Here is a 20,222-nt window from a genome sequence, read left to right as displayed (position 1 = left end):
AATGCCCAGCAATGGAATTGTAATCAGTCTCTGTTCTCTTTGTACCCGATGAGTGTCAGAAAATGTCTCTCTTGAAGTCCTTGAAGCTATTAAAGATAGTTTCAATTTATTCTTGATTTAACCCCAGTGTTATTAAAGCTTAGACTATTACATTATTTTCCTCACTTCATCATCTTCATCAAATTGACTGTCATATGAGGAAGTTAGGTTATACTCCCTCTGGCCCAGACACCAAAAGTAACAGAAACCTTCTTAGTTAGAAGCTTCTTCTCATTTTACACTTTAGTTTAAGTTCTTCAGGGTATGGTTATGTGCAAACACACCCAACAGGCAATATTTCATACAAGTTTTTTCTTCCTCAAGTCATACTACCATTTCTATAGCTCAAGCCAAAGAATAAACTGAATTCAGTTACAACTAAAATCAAAGTATTGTGTTTATCCTTTCTGTGAGCACTGGTGGTTATAAAAAACCACCACAAAAGGGAAAAAAAACCCAGAGAATTTAGGAGCCTTAAAAGGGATAATTATATCTGTTATGGATCCAGATAGAAGAGTAAACACATGGATCATTAAGAATGAGTGAAACTTGCTTCAAGACCTAGATTTTGTAATGTAATTTTCAAACAGTTGCCATAAACTGGGATAATTCATCAGCTTCAGTGTTACATAATTACTTTAATTTTTAAGCTGTCTCCCACCTGCCCTGCCCACTTCATAAATGCACAATAATTAAATGCATTTCCAATTAATTTAATGTGAGAAAAATACCAGAGTGGGAACAAGAAATGGGTATCTACAGCTAAAAAACAAAATAAAACATGCCAATGAAATTCAGTGTTTGTAATAGCATAATTTCATTACAGGCTGTAGAAAGTGAGGAAATGTGGACAGAATTATGTAAAAGAATTTTGACACAATTAAGCAGTTCAAGCCTGTACATGATAAACATTTTACGCTATACAAGTTGCTCTGAATTGTCAAGAATAATAGTATTTATTTTAACTCAATGTTCCAAAATAAGAGCACTATATTTCTAAAAAAGAAGGTAATCTATTTTCAGCTTAGCTAGAAATGTCACAATAAATCAGAAGTAACATTAAAAAAAGACAAAAAACAAACCTTAACAAAAAACAAACCTTAACTATAAACCTGCATAATCTGTAGAACACTTAAAGAAAGAAAAAAAAAACCCAGCAAATCTTTCACAAATACAATGAATCACAGGTTTCAACACACATTTGCTACACTCCAGTGCCATCTGTCTATATAAAGAGATAATTAGCATTTTCAGGAAGAAGAAATATAGTTTACAGTGGAGTATACTTGGTTCCAAATCAAGTTCATAAGATGCATGAGTATACTATTTCTCTTTCCAAATATGAATTGGGAATCTCAGTTCCTTGATGAAGGCTTCATATTTCTGAAAATGGACCCATGTTACTAAAAAGAACCTTCTGAGAAAAAAAATGCTATATATGGTTTTCATATATAAAATTAAGAGCATAAGATACTCAGAGCTTAAATTCCTGAAAATGAGTCGTTCTTTTCTTACACAATTTTATTTAAAACAAAAACATCACTTTTTCAAGCGTATTCCTACTAGCATGGTAGAATACAAATCATACTTCTGAGATACTTAACGGGAGAATTTGGGAATGAAATAGAAACTCCAGACATTTGGCTCAGGTTCATCCTTCTATTGTTACTTTAAAGCTTCAATGGAGTCATCTCAGGGTGACTCTAGGCCCTGTTCAGGAGACACCTAATAGTATAGAACTGAGGAGGAGGGGCATCTAGTACACAGTGACAAAATGGCTGCATTAAGCACCAGACCTATCTCATATACAACATCCTCTTGCTGCAGGAATCATTACAGATAATGAGTAGTACTTAAGTCTAATGACAAGCAAAACATTTTATAAACAATATAATGTTATTTTGATCCATCACAGACACTATATTGCCCAAAGATAAGCATTTTCACACTGTGTATGGAATTGCAAACACCCAATGTCTAATTTCCTCCCCCTCCCCCAAAGAAAAATCCTACAACCTCTGAACATACTTCACTTATTTTAAGTAGCCATATACTGAGAAACAGAGCTTTGACGAGACCAAATAATTCTTTCATGAGCACCCAGTGCAGTAAAGGAGCATCTTATTATACAAGTGCTTTAATTGATCTATCCTCTCCACATTTATGACTTCCTCCTTTATAGATTTCTAAAACTAAGAACTATTAAATGTTGTAAGAATGAAATTCTCACTTGCAAATCCTTAAGTAGTTCACTTCCATTATGTTTTACTTGCAGCTATTTTTCTGTTAGTGCCATCTACTGGTTTAAATCTGTCATTAGGTTCTAAATCTTTGCTCATGTAAATTAAACATCAGACTTTCTACAAAACAAATCTTATTTACCTTATTCATGGAAATCATCATACACCACCATTGGTGAGCCTTCATTAAGGCAAGTAAGGATTTGGCCCAAAGACTTTTACTATAACATCCCAAGAAGGAAAGTTAATATATTTATTCTCTTTTTAATACAAATTCTCAGTCCAGAATACCACATTTTTTATTTTAAAAGGTAATGCTGTGGACCTTCTTTACCTGTACTACCTTTGCAAAACACTGTATTAAAGATGGGGTGAGGGAGAATCAAAGATTTTGGTGTCTTTGTAGAATTTAAATGTGCTGCTTGTCCAACCCAGAGTATTTTCTCAAATCACCGCTATCCAAAAATAAAATAAAATAAAATATACATTTCAAACTTCATAAGAACTAAAATCACCTACCAAGTATGGATATGACATTAGTGTTTACCTATGTAACGGCTCCTTCAAAATGATATCAATTCACCACTTGTAAAAGGTCCAAGTCCTGCAAAACTGTCTCTTGTCTTGAAAAGTGAGAATGTTTGAGGCTTTCAATGTTTGCCAATTGAGCCATAGGTTTACTCCAAAACCCATTTTATTATTTCAAGGCAAATGTTCAACCACATATCACCTACAGAATTCTTTGCTCAAGTTTTTGTTAAATTATTTAGAAAGCTGTATCCAACTTCTGATGAAAAGTAATTCACCATCCAAATAGCATGCCGGACATGCAAGTTATCAAAATATCTCTCTTTATACAGCAACCAAGTGCTATTTCGGTATTGTACCACAGCAGTTTGCCCTGATTGATCAACATCACCAATTATGGAAACATCTACATTTCACCAAAAATTGAAACAGTCTATCTTATGCTGTGAAGTTGGGCTGACCAAATGCCACTTCTTTTATATGAACTCATTGTAAATTACCATGTGTAAGTTTTGTTTCTCCTTGTCCCTCATTCTTACCTTGTAATGCATCAGGATCTACTGGCAAGTGATCAGGCATTGACTTAGAGCTGAATTCTCTCTCTGCAAGGAACGTCTCATCTTTAGCTTCAGGCCATACATCTAGCTCATTGACTTTCTTCTCCTCACTTGCGACTGGAGCTTCAGCAAGATTTTCAGATTGTTTGTCATCATCTTCTGTTACACATGCTGCAGATTTATAGCCTGCAGTAACTGTTCCAGTTCTGACCTCTGCAGCACTGCTAGGAAGAATGTCAATGGATCTCTCCCCCAAATCTTCTGTCTGCACTTCTTGCTTCTCCTCTATATTGCTGGAGCCTACATTAATTGAGCATTCACAGTGATAATAACCAGATTCCTGTTTCTTCTTATGCATAGCACAAAGATCAATTTGACTGAAGACTTCTGTACCAAAAAAGCTATCTTCATATTCCTTATATAGATCCGAATTTATTTTTCTGAAGCCCTAAATATTAAGGAAGTATTTTAACATTATACTGGCATCTTTAAGTGTGTAAGAACATTAAATATTTAATACAATATGAAATATATTTTCCCCCTCCAGGACCTGGTAACATTTAGTTATGTTTATAAATATTGGAAAAAAGCAACATGAAAAAAGAATCTTAGAGATATAAAAAGTAATGAAATAGAGGCCCCGAGTAAAACAAGTTATTAGCACCACTTATACATTACAGACACACACTTTCCTCCCCCCAACCCCCTGCCCCCGTTTCTTCCCCAAACAGCACATTATGGGGTAATTTCCTCAATGTCCCAGATAAAAGCATGAAACCTAGATAAATCTAGTCTGTCACCATTCTTTAAATGTATTATTCTGTCTAGTTTTAAAATGTGCCTTAAGTAATTTTGCAAAAGTGATGTCCATTGGGAAACTACTTCTACCATCTCCTTAATCACCTTCAGGAAGGTTTCTATATTATTTTACTTGAAGTTTTCTTTGCTCAATTTCCTCCCATTACCACCTTGTGCACCTGAATAATTCATCTCCATCCTTGGTGTTAACACTTTACAATGGTAAGTAAATAGTACACCAGAGACAGGTTACAAATAAAGCTCAAACAGTTTCTTTTCCTTTTACCCAGAAGCAGAAAGTGTTAAAAGTATTCAGTTCCATACTCTAGTGTAAAAGCAAACTCATTTCAGCAAGCTGAAAATAAAAGGGGCGGGGGGTATAACAACTACAACATCACCATCTCTTAGAAAAAAAGTGTTCATCGCTGCTGATGTCTTGGCAGCCAAATCCTAAAGCAGTCAGAGTGTATAAATGGAAATGTCAATATATTAGAGTGCTTCAAGGAATAAGTATGTTTTCTTCAGACCCTTATTAATAAAAGTAATGACTGCCATTTTGTTACGATCAAGTAGCATGTTCAATGATCTTTGTAATTTAAGACTTGATATTAAAAATGTATCAGTCAACAGCCCCCAGAATCTCCACTGACAAAAAGTGAGTAATTTTTCTGCAATTCTCTTCATCGACAAATTCAAAATATAACTGTTAGTTCCCCTTTACAAAGACTAATAAGAAGGTTTGAATAATTTTACAATTATTCAGTCCCTCAGGGTTTTAAGTCATTCAGTGATGTGCTGGCAATATTTTAATAAGGAGCTCACAAGAAAGCTTTTAGCCTTTAACAAACCACATGTGTGTCAGGAGTGCATGTGCAAATGAAGCAAGGGGCAGATGAATTAGTGAAGTCAGGGAAGTAATCCCAACCTTTCCATCAACCTAACAGGAGAATTCCAACAGGACTCTTGGGAGCCCTCTGTAGAGCATTCACATGGGGAAGTCTGTACCAATTTCTCTCAGCTCAACAGTCTGAACATCAGTAATATTAAGACAGTAAAATAACTATGAAAATAAAGCATTCCTGAACCTACTACTAACAGTAGCATTCTTGTTGAAAAATTGCCTAATTTGTAACATGGAAATGTCATGAAGACTGTAAAAATAACATCAGTGTCACATTAATGCTAGAAGTGGTTTCAAAATTTGACATAATGTTATGATATTGAAAATGGAAAGCAGACATTCATAAACTTGCATGTATTAATTGCAACTCCTTCCCTGTGATCACTTATCATACTAAATTACCAATTTAAACTTGGAGCTCCACCACCAAGAGTGCGCATGAAGGCTTTCCAACTAGGTATAAAAATTGTGGTTAGGGTTTTGTGCATTGCTTTGACAAACTTTATGCACATATAATTTGAATATCTGTATGAAAAACAACGTATTTGAGAAATGTGACCAATATCATCACTAAAAATAGACAACATTCATACCTAGGAGGGAGCAGGCATAGGATTGCTCTTTCAATATTCAGCGTTGTGATCTTCCGCCATAAGTGTTTTGCACCAGAATAGTAGAGTTACTTTACCAAGTTGCATAGAGGTAGCTAGCCATGTTGGTTTGAAGTTAGGCAGAAGGTATAGTAGGATGGCACCGTATAGGCTACCTCATTCAGATAAGCCAAGCTTTCATAGGCTACAGCCTACTTTGAAAGGATTGCTATGAATATTATCTGATTTATGGATTTGTCAGATGTATTAGTAAATCCATCCTCAGAATCTGACAATGTAAGCTATACCTAGTACAAGTCCATGGCTCTCTGAACAAGTGAACCTATTTATAAGGTGCCATCTCAACCTGCCTTTTTCTGTCAACAATGGATACATTTGAATCTGGATCCTAAATGGATGGTTTGTAACTCAGTTAGTTTTCAAAAGGCCATTAAATTAAAAGAGGAGCCATTCAACTTTTTACCGGAGCTTTTATTTTAAAAGGGTGCTATTTCTCCAATTAGATGGAGCATATCAACTGTTTGACCCACCTGACCAAGGAATTGACAGCCTTTGAAATAAAAGGTGCAAACAACTGGAGTACCTTAGCAGTCCATGGCCCATGTGCAGACATTAAGTTTCTCCTGGAAGAGCCACTGCTCTCCCAGAAGAAACCACAAGTGTACAGATACTCAGGATTTCTCCCACAGCAGAAATGGCTGCTCTGAGAGAAGAATAACCAGAGGGTTAGGGTTAAACCACTCCCAAGAGAGTTTCTCCTGGGAGAGTGAATTTCCATACACATCCTCTTCTGAGAAAAGCCACAGCAGTGCTCCAGCATCCCAGGGTGCTTTGCTCCCATCTCACCCCTCCCTCTGGGAGACAGCATGTCACTTGCTGGACTCTACTGCTGCAGCCAAGCAGGGAGCAGAACACACCCTTCTCTTCACAATCCCCACATCACACTGCAGAAAGATGCAGGCTGACTCTGAGCAGTGTAGGTCAGCCAATCAGGTCTTCCCCGTGCACTGCTGCCATACCATCTTTAGGTAGACTGAGGGAGCCTGCAGAGCATGCTGATGTGTGTGCAGAGGCCCCCTGGCTGCACAGCATCCATGTCACAAGCTCTTTACTCTCCAGGGGCTCAGCATCTGAACATTGCTTCAGGTGTGTCTAAGTTTTTCAACCAGATCAACCTGAAATAATTCTCCCAGATCATATGAACACATAACAGTTTATTCTAGCTACATATTCCCCAGCGGTTTCATAAATCAGAGAGGAGAAAAAGGTGGGGGTACGGAAGGTAAGGAAAGTAATTGCCGGAAGTATCCAAATTCTCCTTTATTTATTGTTTTGCACTTTATAACTTAAACCTTAGTAAAGTGGATGTGAAGTGTTAATAAATCAGACTAGTAGCACTTGACAAATTTGCTTCGTGACAATACAAATGCAAGACACTGAATAGTTAAGACTCTCAGCAATAGGGAGCCTGTCCAGTTTGCTCATTACACGCTGTATCAGTACTCTTACTACGTTAATTGCAACCTTTCCCTCAACCTTCGTCTAGCCCCAAACTAACTTCAACAGCAATTAGATCAGGCCTTAAGAGAATGGTCTCATTTAACTTATTTGTCATGTGTATTTAAAAGGGGAAGGGCAAAAAACAAGATCCATGCCCATTATTTTACATTCAGATTAAAAAGCTATATTAACGAATTTACCCAGTTGACAGCACATTGGTCATTTAGTTTTGCCAAACAGCACACAGCCAAGATCGGCCAATTGACATGGCATTTTGCTTATTTGTCTAGTTGGCTGTATGCTGCTCAACAAGCCCATCTTGCTTCCCAGACCCTGGATCCGCTTTACTTGTACTACTCTGTGGAGATAAAGCTTAGTGCTTGGAGAAGTAATTTAAAGAGGGTCAAATATGCAGGTCATCAATAGCTAGAATCATGCCACACATATAGACTGTTGTCAATAGAAGTTTTTTCTCCATAATTAACAGAGAAAGATAGCAAGCATCTCAAACTTCACATAAAAACCCCACTCAAAGTGCATTTCTATAACAGTGAAGTGGCAATTTGCTAAAAGAAAATGTAATTATAACCAGCAGATGGCATCATAATAGCTAAAATAATATTTTGTCCTTTATTAAAAAAAAAAAAAATGTACCAACATCAAGTTGTTTTTTTCTTTTCAGGCTGTAATCTATGCCCTTTCCTTTACCCCCCCCCACTTTTTTTTTTTTTTTTTTAATACATACAAATAATTTTTAACCATTCTATTCTTTGGCTGATATGTAATTTTTTTTTTTTTTTTTTTTTAATATATGTAGAACCTGACCTCCCAGTTTCATTTGCTAAAGCAAATGCTATCTGTAAAGAACACTTAATTGTAATACAACTACATATAAAATAGAGGCAGGGCCAGAAAGAAACAATCCCAAGTGCCACAGACACATCCTGATATCATGGTTTCTTTTAGATTTCGATAGTATGGCAAAGAGTGTAGTTCACTCCTCCTAAAGCTGCTGTTTCATAAGGTTGTCAGATTCAAATAGGTATCAGTTCAAGGTCAGCCCAACTTATCCGGTTGCACAAGTCCTGTTCAATGCACACAGCTTGGGATGCCACAGCAATTAATGCCACCACTATTCTACCATCACCAAGTTTCTGGACCCAAGGCGAGCCTGCAGCTAAGATGACATTTCTGCAGGCCAGATATGGCCCACACACCATATTTGGTCACTCTTCTTCTAAAAAGAAAATTAGAGATTCTAATGTCATTGTAGGAGGAAATTAAAGACATTAACAGCAGGTCTACAATGTCTAAACCATGCAGTAGGAATCATCCATAGAGAACAGATAAGATCAGGGCTTTAGATTTATGTCCTGCAACAGGATCAATATCCACAACTGCTACTGAACATACCGAGCACCCTCAACACTCTTCCAAACATTCAGCGTTTCAGAGGATCAGACCCTTAAGTATTTTGAAATAAACACATCTTATAGAAGTCCTTCAAAAGGGGGCGAGGGGAGAAGAGGGAGAAATTACCACAGGCATTTCATTCACAAAATTGTAGTGTTCATAGAATCATAGTGAAGTAGGGATGGAAAGGAACTCCCCAGAGGTCATCAATTCCAAACCCCTGCCTGAGGTAGGGTCTTCCCTATCCAAACCATCCTATACAATCCATAATCTAAACTCTACATAAGACTACCATGGACCCCAACACAACACAGACATAACACCTTAACCTGCCAGCAGTAAAGCAAGGGAACCATGGCAGCCAATGTCCTGCTTCTATATATTGAAAACCTTAGTGTGTGCACGCATGCGTACAAAAATGGCAAAGATCCAGTTAGCATATGTAACTGGTCCCGAGTCTGACCATAAACAGCAGCCAACTGGAGGGCTTGTGGCAGCGTGGTGGGACTACTCATGACAGGGTGGCTCGCAATACCACAAAATTGCAACTTCCAGAACAAGGCGAGTATAGGGTTCCCCAAAACCCTAGCCCCCAATGTCTTGTGGGTATTCCTTGGTTGAAAAAGGCTAAAGGACATCACCGTGACAGAAATGTGCCCTCGCTGAGGCATTCAGCAGTCAGCAACAGCTGTTAACTGCTGCACTCTGACAGAAGCTACAACTATCAAAGCACTGAACATCTAGACAGAGTCTGAAAGTCAGACCAAGTCTTGATAGTCTAAAGGAGGGGGGCGGTAGGTGTGGGGCAGCCTCCACTTCTCTGTACTCTTGTCTAAGCACACTAAAGGTCTTAGTGTGATCTACACTAGCCAAAATGATAAAGCAGCTTGCAAGCTGGAGTATTCAGACTCAGATTTATGGAAGACTGCACTATTAAACTATGGATTGGTTAGACTCGGAACTGACATCACTGTATTATCAGAAACTCAGCTCTCAGATACAAGTTCTATCCAAAGTAGTGTTTACACCATATTCTGGCATGGGAAACCAGCAGAAAAAAAACCAAGAGAACAGGTAATAGGCTTTGCTATTAGAAATAGCTTATTATTTTTCTGTGAAAGCCCCATTGCACTCAGAGTGCACACATAGAAGACTGGCTTCATCATGTTGTTTAGTGTCTATGCATATCCCCTTCAAGCTAGCAATGAAGACAAGAATGCTTTCTACTAACAACTTGGAGAAAGACAAAATCTCAGAGAAATGAGACCATTCTAATACTTCACAAATTCAATGCATGAATTGGATGTAGTTTTAAGAATTGGCTTGGTATTCTAAGCAAACACAGAGTTGGTAATATGAATGAAAATGGCCAGCGAGTGTTAGCATTTTGTACAAGTCAACATCTATGGATTACCAACACCTACTTCTCTGGGGAAAAAAAAAAAAAAAAAAATCACAAGACAGACATTGTGTGAGAGGGTGGAGAAATCATAAGACAGACGGCCCAAGATCGGGGCACTGGTACCGATTAGTGCTAGCACTGAGCAGATATAACCAACTGAAAATAAATCCTATATACGAGGTCTTATCACAGTTCTGACTGTGACACTGACAATGCCTTAAACTGCTTCCAAGTCAGAATTAATGTCAAAAGGAACCACCATAGCAAAACGACCAGTCATCTTCAGATGGACATCAGCCAAAACTCAAGACATTAAAAAATGCATACTATTCAAATGAACACATTGTAAAAGCAAGCTTGCCTAACTCAGCCACTGAAGCTTGGGGAAGTTTTAAAAAACTAATGTACAATACTGCTATAACAGTATTTGACAAAAAAAAAAAAAAAAAAGTGCCAGAAAAATACAGACTGGTTTGAAGAACACCCCAAAATACTTCTACCACTGGCTGAGAACAAAAAGACAGTGCTAACCAACTATAAGAAATTTCCCAACACCATAACTGTAGAAAATCTGAGAAATCCTCTTTGCATTTCTCTGTAAACCTAAGGCGTGTGCCAAGATTTTTGTCCGAAACTCTGTGACGATATTCAGAAAGAAGTTGACACAGGTCGTGGAATATACAAAGGCATCAAAGGAGCAATTGGTCCAGTCAAGAAGAAAACAGCTCTACTAAAAGACAAATAGGAATGCTATTACTGATAAACAAAAACAACTTGAGCATCAGATTGAATACAATGGAGTTATATACTCCAGTGAAACTCAGATCAAATACAAAGAGCTTGAAGGACTACCACAGTTCAAAGTTATGATGGATTTAGACAACAAGCCTACATTAGAAGATTTGCAAAAAGCCATTAAATCAATTCCTAGGAACAAGGCATCCAGCAATGACTTTTTGCCTGCTGAAATCTAGAAGTGTGCCAATTAAGAATTACTTTCAAAGGTTCATGAAGTATACTGCTCTGCTGGAAAAAGGAAGTGGTACCACAAGATTTCAAAGATGCTCAGTTTGTCCAATTATACAAAACAAAATGAATAGAAGCAACTGTCATAACTACAGAAGTATCTCCCTGTTGAACATCAAAAGAAAAATTGTTACTTGCATCGTGTTCCCTAGGTGTTGCAGTCTCTGGGTGAAAGAATCTATCCTGGAAGTCAATACAATTTTTGTTCAGGATGCTTCACCATTGATATGATATTTTCAGTCAAGCAACTGCAAGAGGAGTGCAGAGAAAAACAATGAATACCACTGTACATAGCCTTCATTGATCTGACAAAAGCCTTTGATATGGTCAACAGACAGAGCCTTTTTATTGTTCTGAAGAAACTGAGTTGTCTCCCCTAACTGTAGAATATCATTTGCTCATTACATGAAGATATAAAGGCAACTGTAGTGTTTGAAAACAAAGAATCAAACACCTTTGTTGAGGCAAAAAATAGGGGTGCATCTTAGTCCCTGTACTTTTTAACATCAACTTTTCATTCCTGCTTCTTCATGAATTCAAAGACAGAAATTATGGCATTTATCTTTGAAACAGACTAGATGGAGGCTTGTTCAACATCACAAGGTTTAGAGCAAAAAACAAGGTGAAAAAACTGGCTCTGAGAGATTTCCTGCTTGCAGATGAAGCAACCTTGGGTGCCCAGAGTCAACCTTCCCTAAAAAAATCTCTTGGGCAGATTTTCTGAGTCATGCAAGAGCTTTGAAATAGTCATGGCAATTAGTCTGAAGACAACTGTAATCATGTACCAAGGGGTGAAAGAGCCAATACCCAACATCATTCTGGAGGATAAGTCTCTTGGTGCCATTGACAGTTTTTGCTGCCTAATTCTATGATCTAACATGAAGATGCAAATCTATGAGACTTGCAAGATGTCATTCCTGCTTTATGGTTCAGAAACACAGACTATGTATGGCAGGCATATCAAGAGACTAAACAGCTTCCACATGAAATGTTTGCTGAAGATCCTGAAAATAAAGTGGGAGGACAGAATACCAAACAGGTACTGTAGCATGCAGGATTGATACACTTAGAAACCACTATCAAGAAGGAGAGGTTATGATGGATCAACCATGTCAAGGAGAAGACTGTATCTGCAAGAATATGTTGTACAGTGAGATTCAAGATAGTTCTAGAAAGCAAGGTCACCCTCTATGGTGCTGCCATGATGTGTGCAAAAGTCATATGAAGAAGTCATTCAATATCAAAATGTGGGAGGAGCACACAGAATCCCATCCAATCTGGAGGGAAGATCTGGCATCATATGCAGCTCAACATGAAGCCACTTTGAACCAAAGGATGGAAGCAAAGCAAGAAAGAAGAGAGCAGCAGGCTGTAAATTTGCATTCCAACACAGACATATGGATTTGTGAAACTTGCAACAAGCTGTGTCACTCTCAAATTGGTCATCAGCCACAAATGGATTCATCAGAACTAGACCTGTTATGTGTACAGCATGATGTAGAGGATTGGTAGTTGCCTACTATAGAAGCACAACATTGGCTCCCATGGTTCCCTTGCTTTACCTGTGGCAGATTAGGGTGTTATGTCTGTGTTGCATCAGGGTTGAGGATCATCTTATGTAGAATTTAGATTATTAAAATATAGGCAGCGTTCCCTCTAAGCTACGCGGCATGCATGGCCACGCAGGTGCGCCCGGCAGCATGGCATTAGCACACCTGTGCGGCCACGCACAGCTTAGAAGGAATGCTGAATGGCTTTTATAGGGACGATCTTATTTCAGACAGGGGGTTAGGCTCAATGACCTCCGAGTCCCTTTCAGCCCTACTTCTCTGATTTATGAACCCTAGAGAGAATGACATTTTGAGAGTTACATGAGCTCCTAAACACCACCAACATAGAAGCTCCAGTTCCAATAGAGTTGGGGTGGTGGAGGGGAGAAGAGTAATCTTTTGAACAAGAATTAAAAAGGTATTAACATGCAAGACATACATACATACATACATACATACATAGTGCAGAATTAGGTTGCTGAAAATAGACTATTTACATTGAGGAACATATGCAGTAGATTCCATTTCAAAACTAAGCTTGCTGCTATGCAAATTTCAGTTTTAGGAACGAAATAAACTATGATGATTATATTTTCTTTCTGCATTAGGCATCAATGGTTCCTGAGTTCAAATAATTCCCCACAGACAATAAAAACCTTGATCGCATCTCTCATAGGGAAGGCAAATATCAAGTCAAATCTGAAGAACCTGATGGGTGCAAATGCAAGGTCATTTTCTTCTGCTATTATAGCATTTTCCGTTTTCTTTGTGTGTGTACTTTTAGTTTGCATTATATTGACCTCATAAATACAAAGACTATTCCTGGAAACTAGCAGGACAATATTCCACAAGGGAAAGAGCAATCTAATCACAGAGTTGTTTTTTACTTTAATTGTAAGTGATAAAAGCAGTCAAATCCCCTACCATGCCGCAATAAAGGTTAGATCAGCACATCATATATTTATATTGTAAAAGAAACCAGCAGTTTGGCTTCCAATGTGACATTAATCTTGTTTTCAGCTAAATACTTTACAAAAGGTACCCTGCTGGTATGGAAACAATTCAGTGTAGCTCTCTTTTATAGACAATATTAGACATGGCAGAAAAAGCACACTATGCTTTCTACAATGAAGAAAGGACAAACCGTCTCTCTCAAATGTTTAGGAAGATAGATATGTCCAATATTATTCCCTTTGTACCAGCTTACAAACTAGCATAGTCAAGTGTAGGAAATTATGTATTTCAAGGAATGCAATGAAAATTGCTTTTCCAGTAGTCATTAAAAGCCTCTTCAGAAGGAAAAGCAGCTTTAAAATAAAGCCCAGTGGAAAGAATTTGTATCAGCTTAAATTACCTTCCTTCTTAGTGCAGGTGCTTTGGAAAGCTTCAGTAAAGTAAGGTGTGGCTTGAAGTCTTTGCTCCCAGAAATATTCAGATTCATTTCACCAAAACACTCTTCCACAATTTCTAGAAAACAAATCATTGGAAAGACAAATACAAGATGTCAAATAGAAATAATTTTCATAAATGTGGCACATACATGGAAAATACAACCTGGGGACATTGGCTTACCATGTTGCCATGACTCTTCACATTTAATATATTCATGTTAAATATTTTGGTGAATAGAAAAAGTACAACAGGCCTGGGCTACAATACACAAAGCAAGAAGAAAAAAAAGGTGCTTTGTTATGGGAAGTCTGTGTAGAGAGTCCAAAGTGAGTTCAAGGAGTCATGTGTCTACAACTACCTTAAGAAAAACAGTACACAGAACTGAGCAGCAACAAATGGAGAACAGAATGACATAGATCCCACATGAAGAAAAAGAAGGGGTCAGGATATTTTCTGTTTGCAAGAGACTGCAAGACAAGGCAAGGAAAAAGTAGCAAAATAAGAGTAATCTCTCATGGAAGGATGCAACATGTAGAAGAATTGCAATAGAGAAATCTGCATGACTATACACTCTTTTCTAGCTCATGTTTCCTATTCTTTTCTAGTTTGTCCGACTGAAGAGTAAAGCTGTCTAACTATAAGATGGTTTGCTATTGATAGTAATTCCACTAAAATGCACTTCTGGTTCCCTGGCTTCATGTCTATGCAGTAAATCAAGTCAAAGCAGACCTTTATAAGAGCATCACAACTGATTTGATACGTTTCTTGAAGAAAAGGAACATACAACATGACTATGCCTTTCAATCTCTTATTAGAAAGCAATACAGCATTTTATTTTCTGATGACTGGAAAGATTGGATAGGAAGATGAGAAGACCTGGCTGGGTGGGGTGGTTAGGATCAGCTACAGCAAATTCAGAGCCATAACAACCAGGTTCTGCTCCCTGGACAGCAGCAGCAGCAGCTACAGTGGCAACAGCAGGGGCACCTGGGCCAGCAGCTGCCATTCTTGTACTACCACCCCCCTCCCCCCCACACACACACTTTATGTGGGGGCTTGGGACTGGTGCCCCGGTCAAACACCCCTAGTTGCATGATTAAGTGAATATTTTTTTCTTGCTCTGCAAAACAATTATTCAAAACTAGATAATTCTGTGGAACGTGACTTCTCATTGATGAAAGCATAAGTCCAAAGCAACACTAGCTTCAGCTTTTTCCTGAACCCTTGTTGACTGTAAACAGACGAAGCAAGCAGATGAATTAAAAAAAAAAGAAAAGGGGACTTACCAGGCAAGAGCTTGTCAGCTGATCTGTTACAACTATTTCATGTATCTACTCCTATTCCACAATAAGAAGCTTAACCAGACCAGTTTAGCCTAGAATCAAGCAGCTGCTACATTATTACATTTACAACTTCATTTCCACTAACCACAGAATGAAGCAGACAAAACAGATACGATAAGTCAGCCTGAAATGCAGTATGTCCTCCCGCACTTCTAAATTAATGTTTTGTCTGTCCATAATTAAAGATCCACTTCTAAGATCCTGTCTATCCTAGGTTACATCTCGTCCTACCAGAACAATTTACCCCACCTCCTCCAGATGACCACAGTAGAGTCTGAGGATATCTACATTAGTTTATCTGCAGAATTTAAATGCCATTTCTTCCAGGCTTTAAAATCTGGTAGAAATGTTGTAATAAAAGCCATACCTTACTTCTAAATTCTGTCAATCATTAAATTGCTTTACTGCTAGGGCTTTGATTAGGGGCAGAGATGGACCATTAAGTAGTTAATACCATAAACAGCATTTCACATACCTCCCAAGTACATTCACCAATTTTCTTTCTTCATCTTGCTGCATTCACCTCAGTCACCATCAGAAACAATTTAACAACCACCTCTATATTTGGAATTGCTTGTGTATCATTTGTTGCCATATACCCTTGCTTGTAATTTAATCTAATGGCAGTAGCTAATGCATTCAAGTATCCTATCCCATGCAGGATATTTATCCTAACTATTCTCTCTCACCTCAGTGTCTGCTCATTCTGCACTGTACTATGTTCTGGAGTTGGAATATAAATAAAAAGGTCAAATGACTGATTTCTGTACTGTATCTCTGCTCCAGACATTTTCATTTCCTGCTCTTCATTGGGGCTGATCAACGTTTAACTGTTTTTTCATTGTCCAGTCTCTCTCTTTCCCTTAACCATCTCTCCCAAACCACAAATCCAACAGCAGGGAACATGTGGGAAAGCTCTTCCAGTGACAATATACTTACCAGGGGTGTAGGTTGTAGCCGTGTTGGTCTAAGGACATCGGCAGATGAGGTTCTTTGAGTGAATCTGATATCTTTTATTAGACCAACTTAAATAGTTGGAAAATAAATTTTTGGCAAGCTTTTTGGTTTAAAAACCCTTCATCAGGCTGAGGAAGTCTCTGCAGTTGTTGTGTGCCCTTCCAGGATAGAATGAATAGTAAAGAAGCCAGAGGCTGGTATGCATGTAAGACAGGCAGTCAGTAAAGTTGTGAATTGAGGAGTCAGTGGATGAGAGGCTGGGGGGGGGGGGGGGGGGCAGAGCAGAGAATGAGAGAGAGAGAGAAAAGGAGAATGAATGTAGCAGTTAAATAGTGGAGTGGAGAGTTACCTGGGGAGTCAGATGTCAGGAAGGTTATAATATGTCATAAAGCCAATGTCTATATTTATCTTATCATTCGCTTCTAAAATTTCCAAACCTCCTGTGCAAAGCTGCATTCCCAAAATACATCTACCACTGATTCTATCCTCCCTCCTGCCCCCACACTTCTCTTGTGGAAATTTTGCTGGTCTTCCCAAACCCCACCTATATTGAACCTCTCTTACTGTTAAAGCTCTCCTCACCATTTTCTACATCAGGTCTGCATGTTCCTATTTTAAATGTTCCCCCATTACTCTTTTCCACACTTGCCTTGCTTGTTGCTCTGACAAATCACTCACCTCAGTTACTTTGTCTTTTCCTTTGATTTCCTTCAAAATCCTTCCCCCTTTCTTTCAAACCTTGTATCCTTAGCCCTTCCAAACCCCATACTTTAATAAAGTTCTCTGCTCTCCCATAATTTATCAGCAATTTCCAAGCCCACCACCCCTTCCACCCAGTCCCATATAGGCCCATCCTCAGCAGCCATTTCCTCGCCCAAAGTCTACAAAAATTTCCCATTTTCCTACTTTCTTCTGATGCTTCCCTCACCACCATTCTAACATAACGTGCATTGATAAATGACATCTCTATGTCTGGTAATTCCCACCCTCCGTGCTCTTGTCCCTTATACAATTCCTTCCTGACAGCCTGTTCCTTCTGGGGTTCTAAAATGAACATACAAATCAGTATCTGGATTTTCCTGCTTTGAATCCATGATGGAGGATATACTATACCCACAAACACCACAATGGGTAGCAACACCCATTTCACCAGCTTCACCTTCCCTGCATATGATAAACCTCTTGTGCTCCAAAACTCCAAAATTTTCCTAACCCATGACCCTCTCTTCCCATGCTTTTGTGACTTTTCCTTCTATATCAAGAACCACTGCTAAGATTTTTATCTGATTCTTAACTGCCCACATGCTAAACTTCCCTAGGTCTCCCCAATTTCTGATCCCCAACATCTCACTCTTGGTCTCATTAGAGAGAATCCTGAAACATGGAAGACTGCGAGGAAGCTTCAGGGGAGAAAGTTAAACAAGGCTATCTCCCACCATCATGTTAAAGTCATCCATATACAGGGAGCATTTCACTCCCCTCCCCGAAAATATTAACTCTACTGATTATTTTGTCCCCCCTTATCCTCTGTACCAGAGGTTCCATGGTGCATATAAATATTCCAGGTGACAAGGGGCACCCTTGCCTCACCCCTGTTTGTATCTGAAAGACATGATTCAAGTCTCCCTTCCACAGGACCTGACTGTGCTATGTCATACAACAATTCCACCCAGACTACCAACTTTTCCTGTTTTCAGCAGCACCTCAAAAAAAAAGAAAAAAACCCCCAAAACCATATGACAGGATAACACACGAGGCTTTCTTGAGATCAAAATTTGCTAGCACTATATTCCATTTTCTATCTTTCACATACGCCAGCACATCTCTCAATACCCAGCATGTTTGCATGATTCTTTTCCCTTCCACCGTACATGTTTGATCCTCTCATATGACCTGATCCAGAACACTTTTCATTTGTATTGTTATGACTTGTGCCAGGGATTTATAATCTGTATTCAATAATGTGATTGCCTCAAGAGCTGGAGGCCATTCTCAATCTCTTATCTTATACAGTAGCATCACTACTCAGCCTGCAAAGCCTTCCCCAAATCCTTTTTTCTTCCATTAGCTCTCTGAAGACTTCCACCAAATCCTTTCCCACCCACAGACAGAGTTTCACATAAAATTCAGCTGGAAGTCCATCCTTCTCTGGTGACTCATTTCCTTTTAAAAGTTCTCAAACATTTTCCTACTTCTGTTATCCTTATTTCCCCTCCTAACTCATACTTCCTTTCATCCTCCACCACCTCCTTGATTTCCACCAAGAAGACTGTTCATTATCAATTTTCCACTTTCTGTACAAATCCTCATTAGAAGTCTGCCACAGTGTTTCATACCACCTCCTGGCCTTCTACACAGTCTCCATTCCCCTTTTTCACTTCCCTCCCATTCCATGGGTGTGTATACATTAAACAAATCTACCTCCATTTCTTCTACGTCCAACAACACCCTCTGCGTTCTTCCTTCTACTAACACTTGCACGACTTTAACCCCCAGATTTTTAATTAACATCACCAACGCTGCCACCTTGTTTGCATTTGTCCTTGCCCATCATGACTACCCCAAATGCCATCTCTTTTTCAGGTAGCCACTCTTGATCTGAGGCCACAAGAGATCAAGAAGTAATATGCTGATTGGAAGCTACCACAAGGATAGGCCAGTACAGCCCATCTGAGCAATACATACTATAGTGCCTATTAAGTGCAGCCCCCCTCAGTCACAATTCTTTTTCAAGCATGGTAAGCCACAATATCGCATATAGTTCACCCAGAATCCCTGTCACCCTTTCTCTTAGCCTTGTGCATATGATTAGTGTGGCCCCATCCTTCATGAGGTGAAGCCAAACCAGGTTGCCTTGTGCCCCATCTGTATATACATTTTGGAGTTTCCTAGGATTGGTGTCAAGAACACCTGGCTGCAGTATTATTTATTATTAGGGGGATAACTAACACATGCATCCTTTGTGAGCAGGGTATCTGAAGTGCACACACACACACTAAGCAGTGCTGAGCTGTAAGGTCACCATGACCTGAAATGCTGTCGACTCTATTGGGGCCCAGCCCCATTAACTATGGGATAAATCATGAGCCTTTTGGTTTTGGACTAATATTATCCATAGTCTGTATGATACATAGGTAGGTGTCAAAGTGTTATTTAAAGTGTGTTTATAGAGTACTTGTACTAAAAGTTACAACAGTTTAAAAAAAAAAAAAAAGTAACATACATCAGTTCTGGATAAACCAAGTGTATGAGTTCTGTATGAAAATTACTACAGCCATGTTTAATTTTAAGGCTATTGTTTTCAAAATTTCCTCCTCATGTCCATGTGCTCACAGACACCAGGGCCTGACAACAAGGAAGAGGAAGAGCCTGCCAGGTGAAAAAGCTGGAGGAAAGCAGAGAGCAAAGGGACTACCTGACCCCCTAGCTTTATTTTCCTTGCTATAGCACGTGGGAGGGGGACAAATTAAAAGGCAAATCTCCAGTGATTAGATTCTATACCTGGAAAATTATAACAAATTTATAAGTTTTCCATATATAGAACCTATGGGGCGGGGGGGGGGGGGGGGGGTCATCTTATGATCAGGGTTGTTTTCTATTCAAGTAAATAGAGCAAACAATGCCCTGCTCTAAATATTCATGTGAACAAAAACTCTTAGGATGTATATACAGAAGAGAATATAAATCAGCTTGGCCAAGTTCATAAAAACAAAACAAAAAGCAACAAACTTGTGACATTTGGAATTGCTTCTTCTACCAGTCACCCACAGATTTATACTGCTGACTTGAAAGGATTGGTAACCAAGATGAAATTTATTGCTACAACACTTTGGTGGTTTATGAGTTGATTTTTCACAAAGGTTTGGGTTGCATTTGTTGCAACTAGGAACCCTTTTGCTAGTTGCAAAAAGAAGATTGGTGATTTGAATGATACTGAGACTGGGCAAGTCCTGTCAAAAGAGAGT

The 20,222-nt window shown here is 38.7% G+C and overlaps 1 protein-coding gene across 4 annotated transcripts in view; it reads right to left on the bottom strand.

The window, feature by feature from the left end:
• Window positions 1–734: 734 nt before the first annotated feature.
• The window catches only part of LOC102576314 (uncharacterized), a 54,653-nt gene continuing 35,165 nt past the window's right edge, over window positions 735–20,222 (bottom strand). For 3 of the 4 annotated variants that reach the window (XM_006270519.4, XM_059724222.1, XM_059724223.1), the window contains exons 6-7: window positions 13,920–14,032; window positions 737–3,812 (exon numbers count right to left, since the gene is read on the bottom strand). In XM_006270519.4, the coding sequence (XP_006270581.2) occupies window positions 3,294–3,812; window positions 13,920–14,032 (632 nt within the window). In that variant the 3' untranslated portion in view covers window positions 737–3,293. Of the gene's footprint in view, window positions 3,813–13,919; window positions 14,033–20,222 lie in introns of all 4 variants that reach the window. The other variant, XM_059724221.1, reaches the window with a different exon arrangement.

Source organism: Alligator mississippiensis, chromosome 3 (genome assembly GCF_030867095.1).
Source record: "Alligator mississippiensis isolate rAllMis1 chromosome 3, rAllMis1, whole genome shotgun sequence".
Taxonomy (NCBI): domain Eukaryota; kingdom Metazoa; phylum Chordata; order Crocodylia; family Alligatoridae; genus Alligator; species Alligator mississippiensis.
The sequence above is the reverse complement of the archived record's forward strand: the minus strand, read 5'-3'. Positions and strand labels throughout refer to the sequence as shown.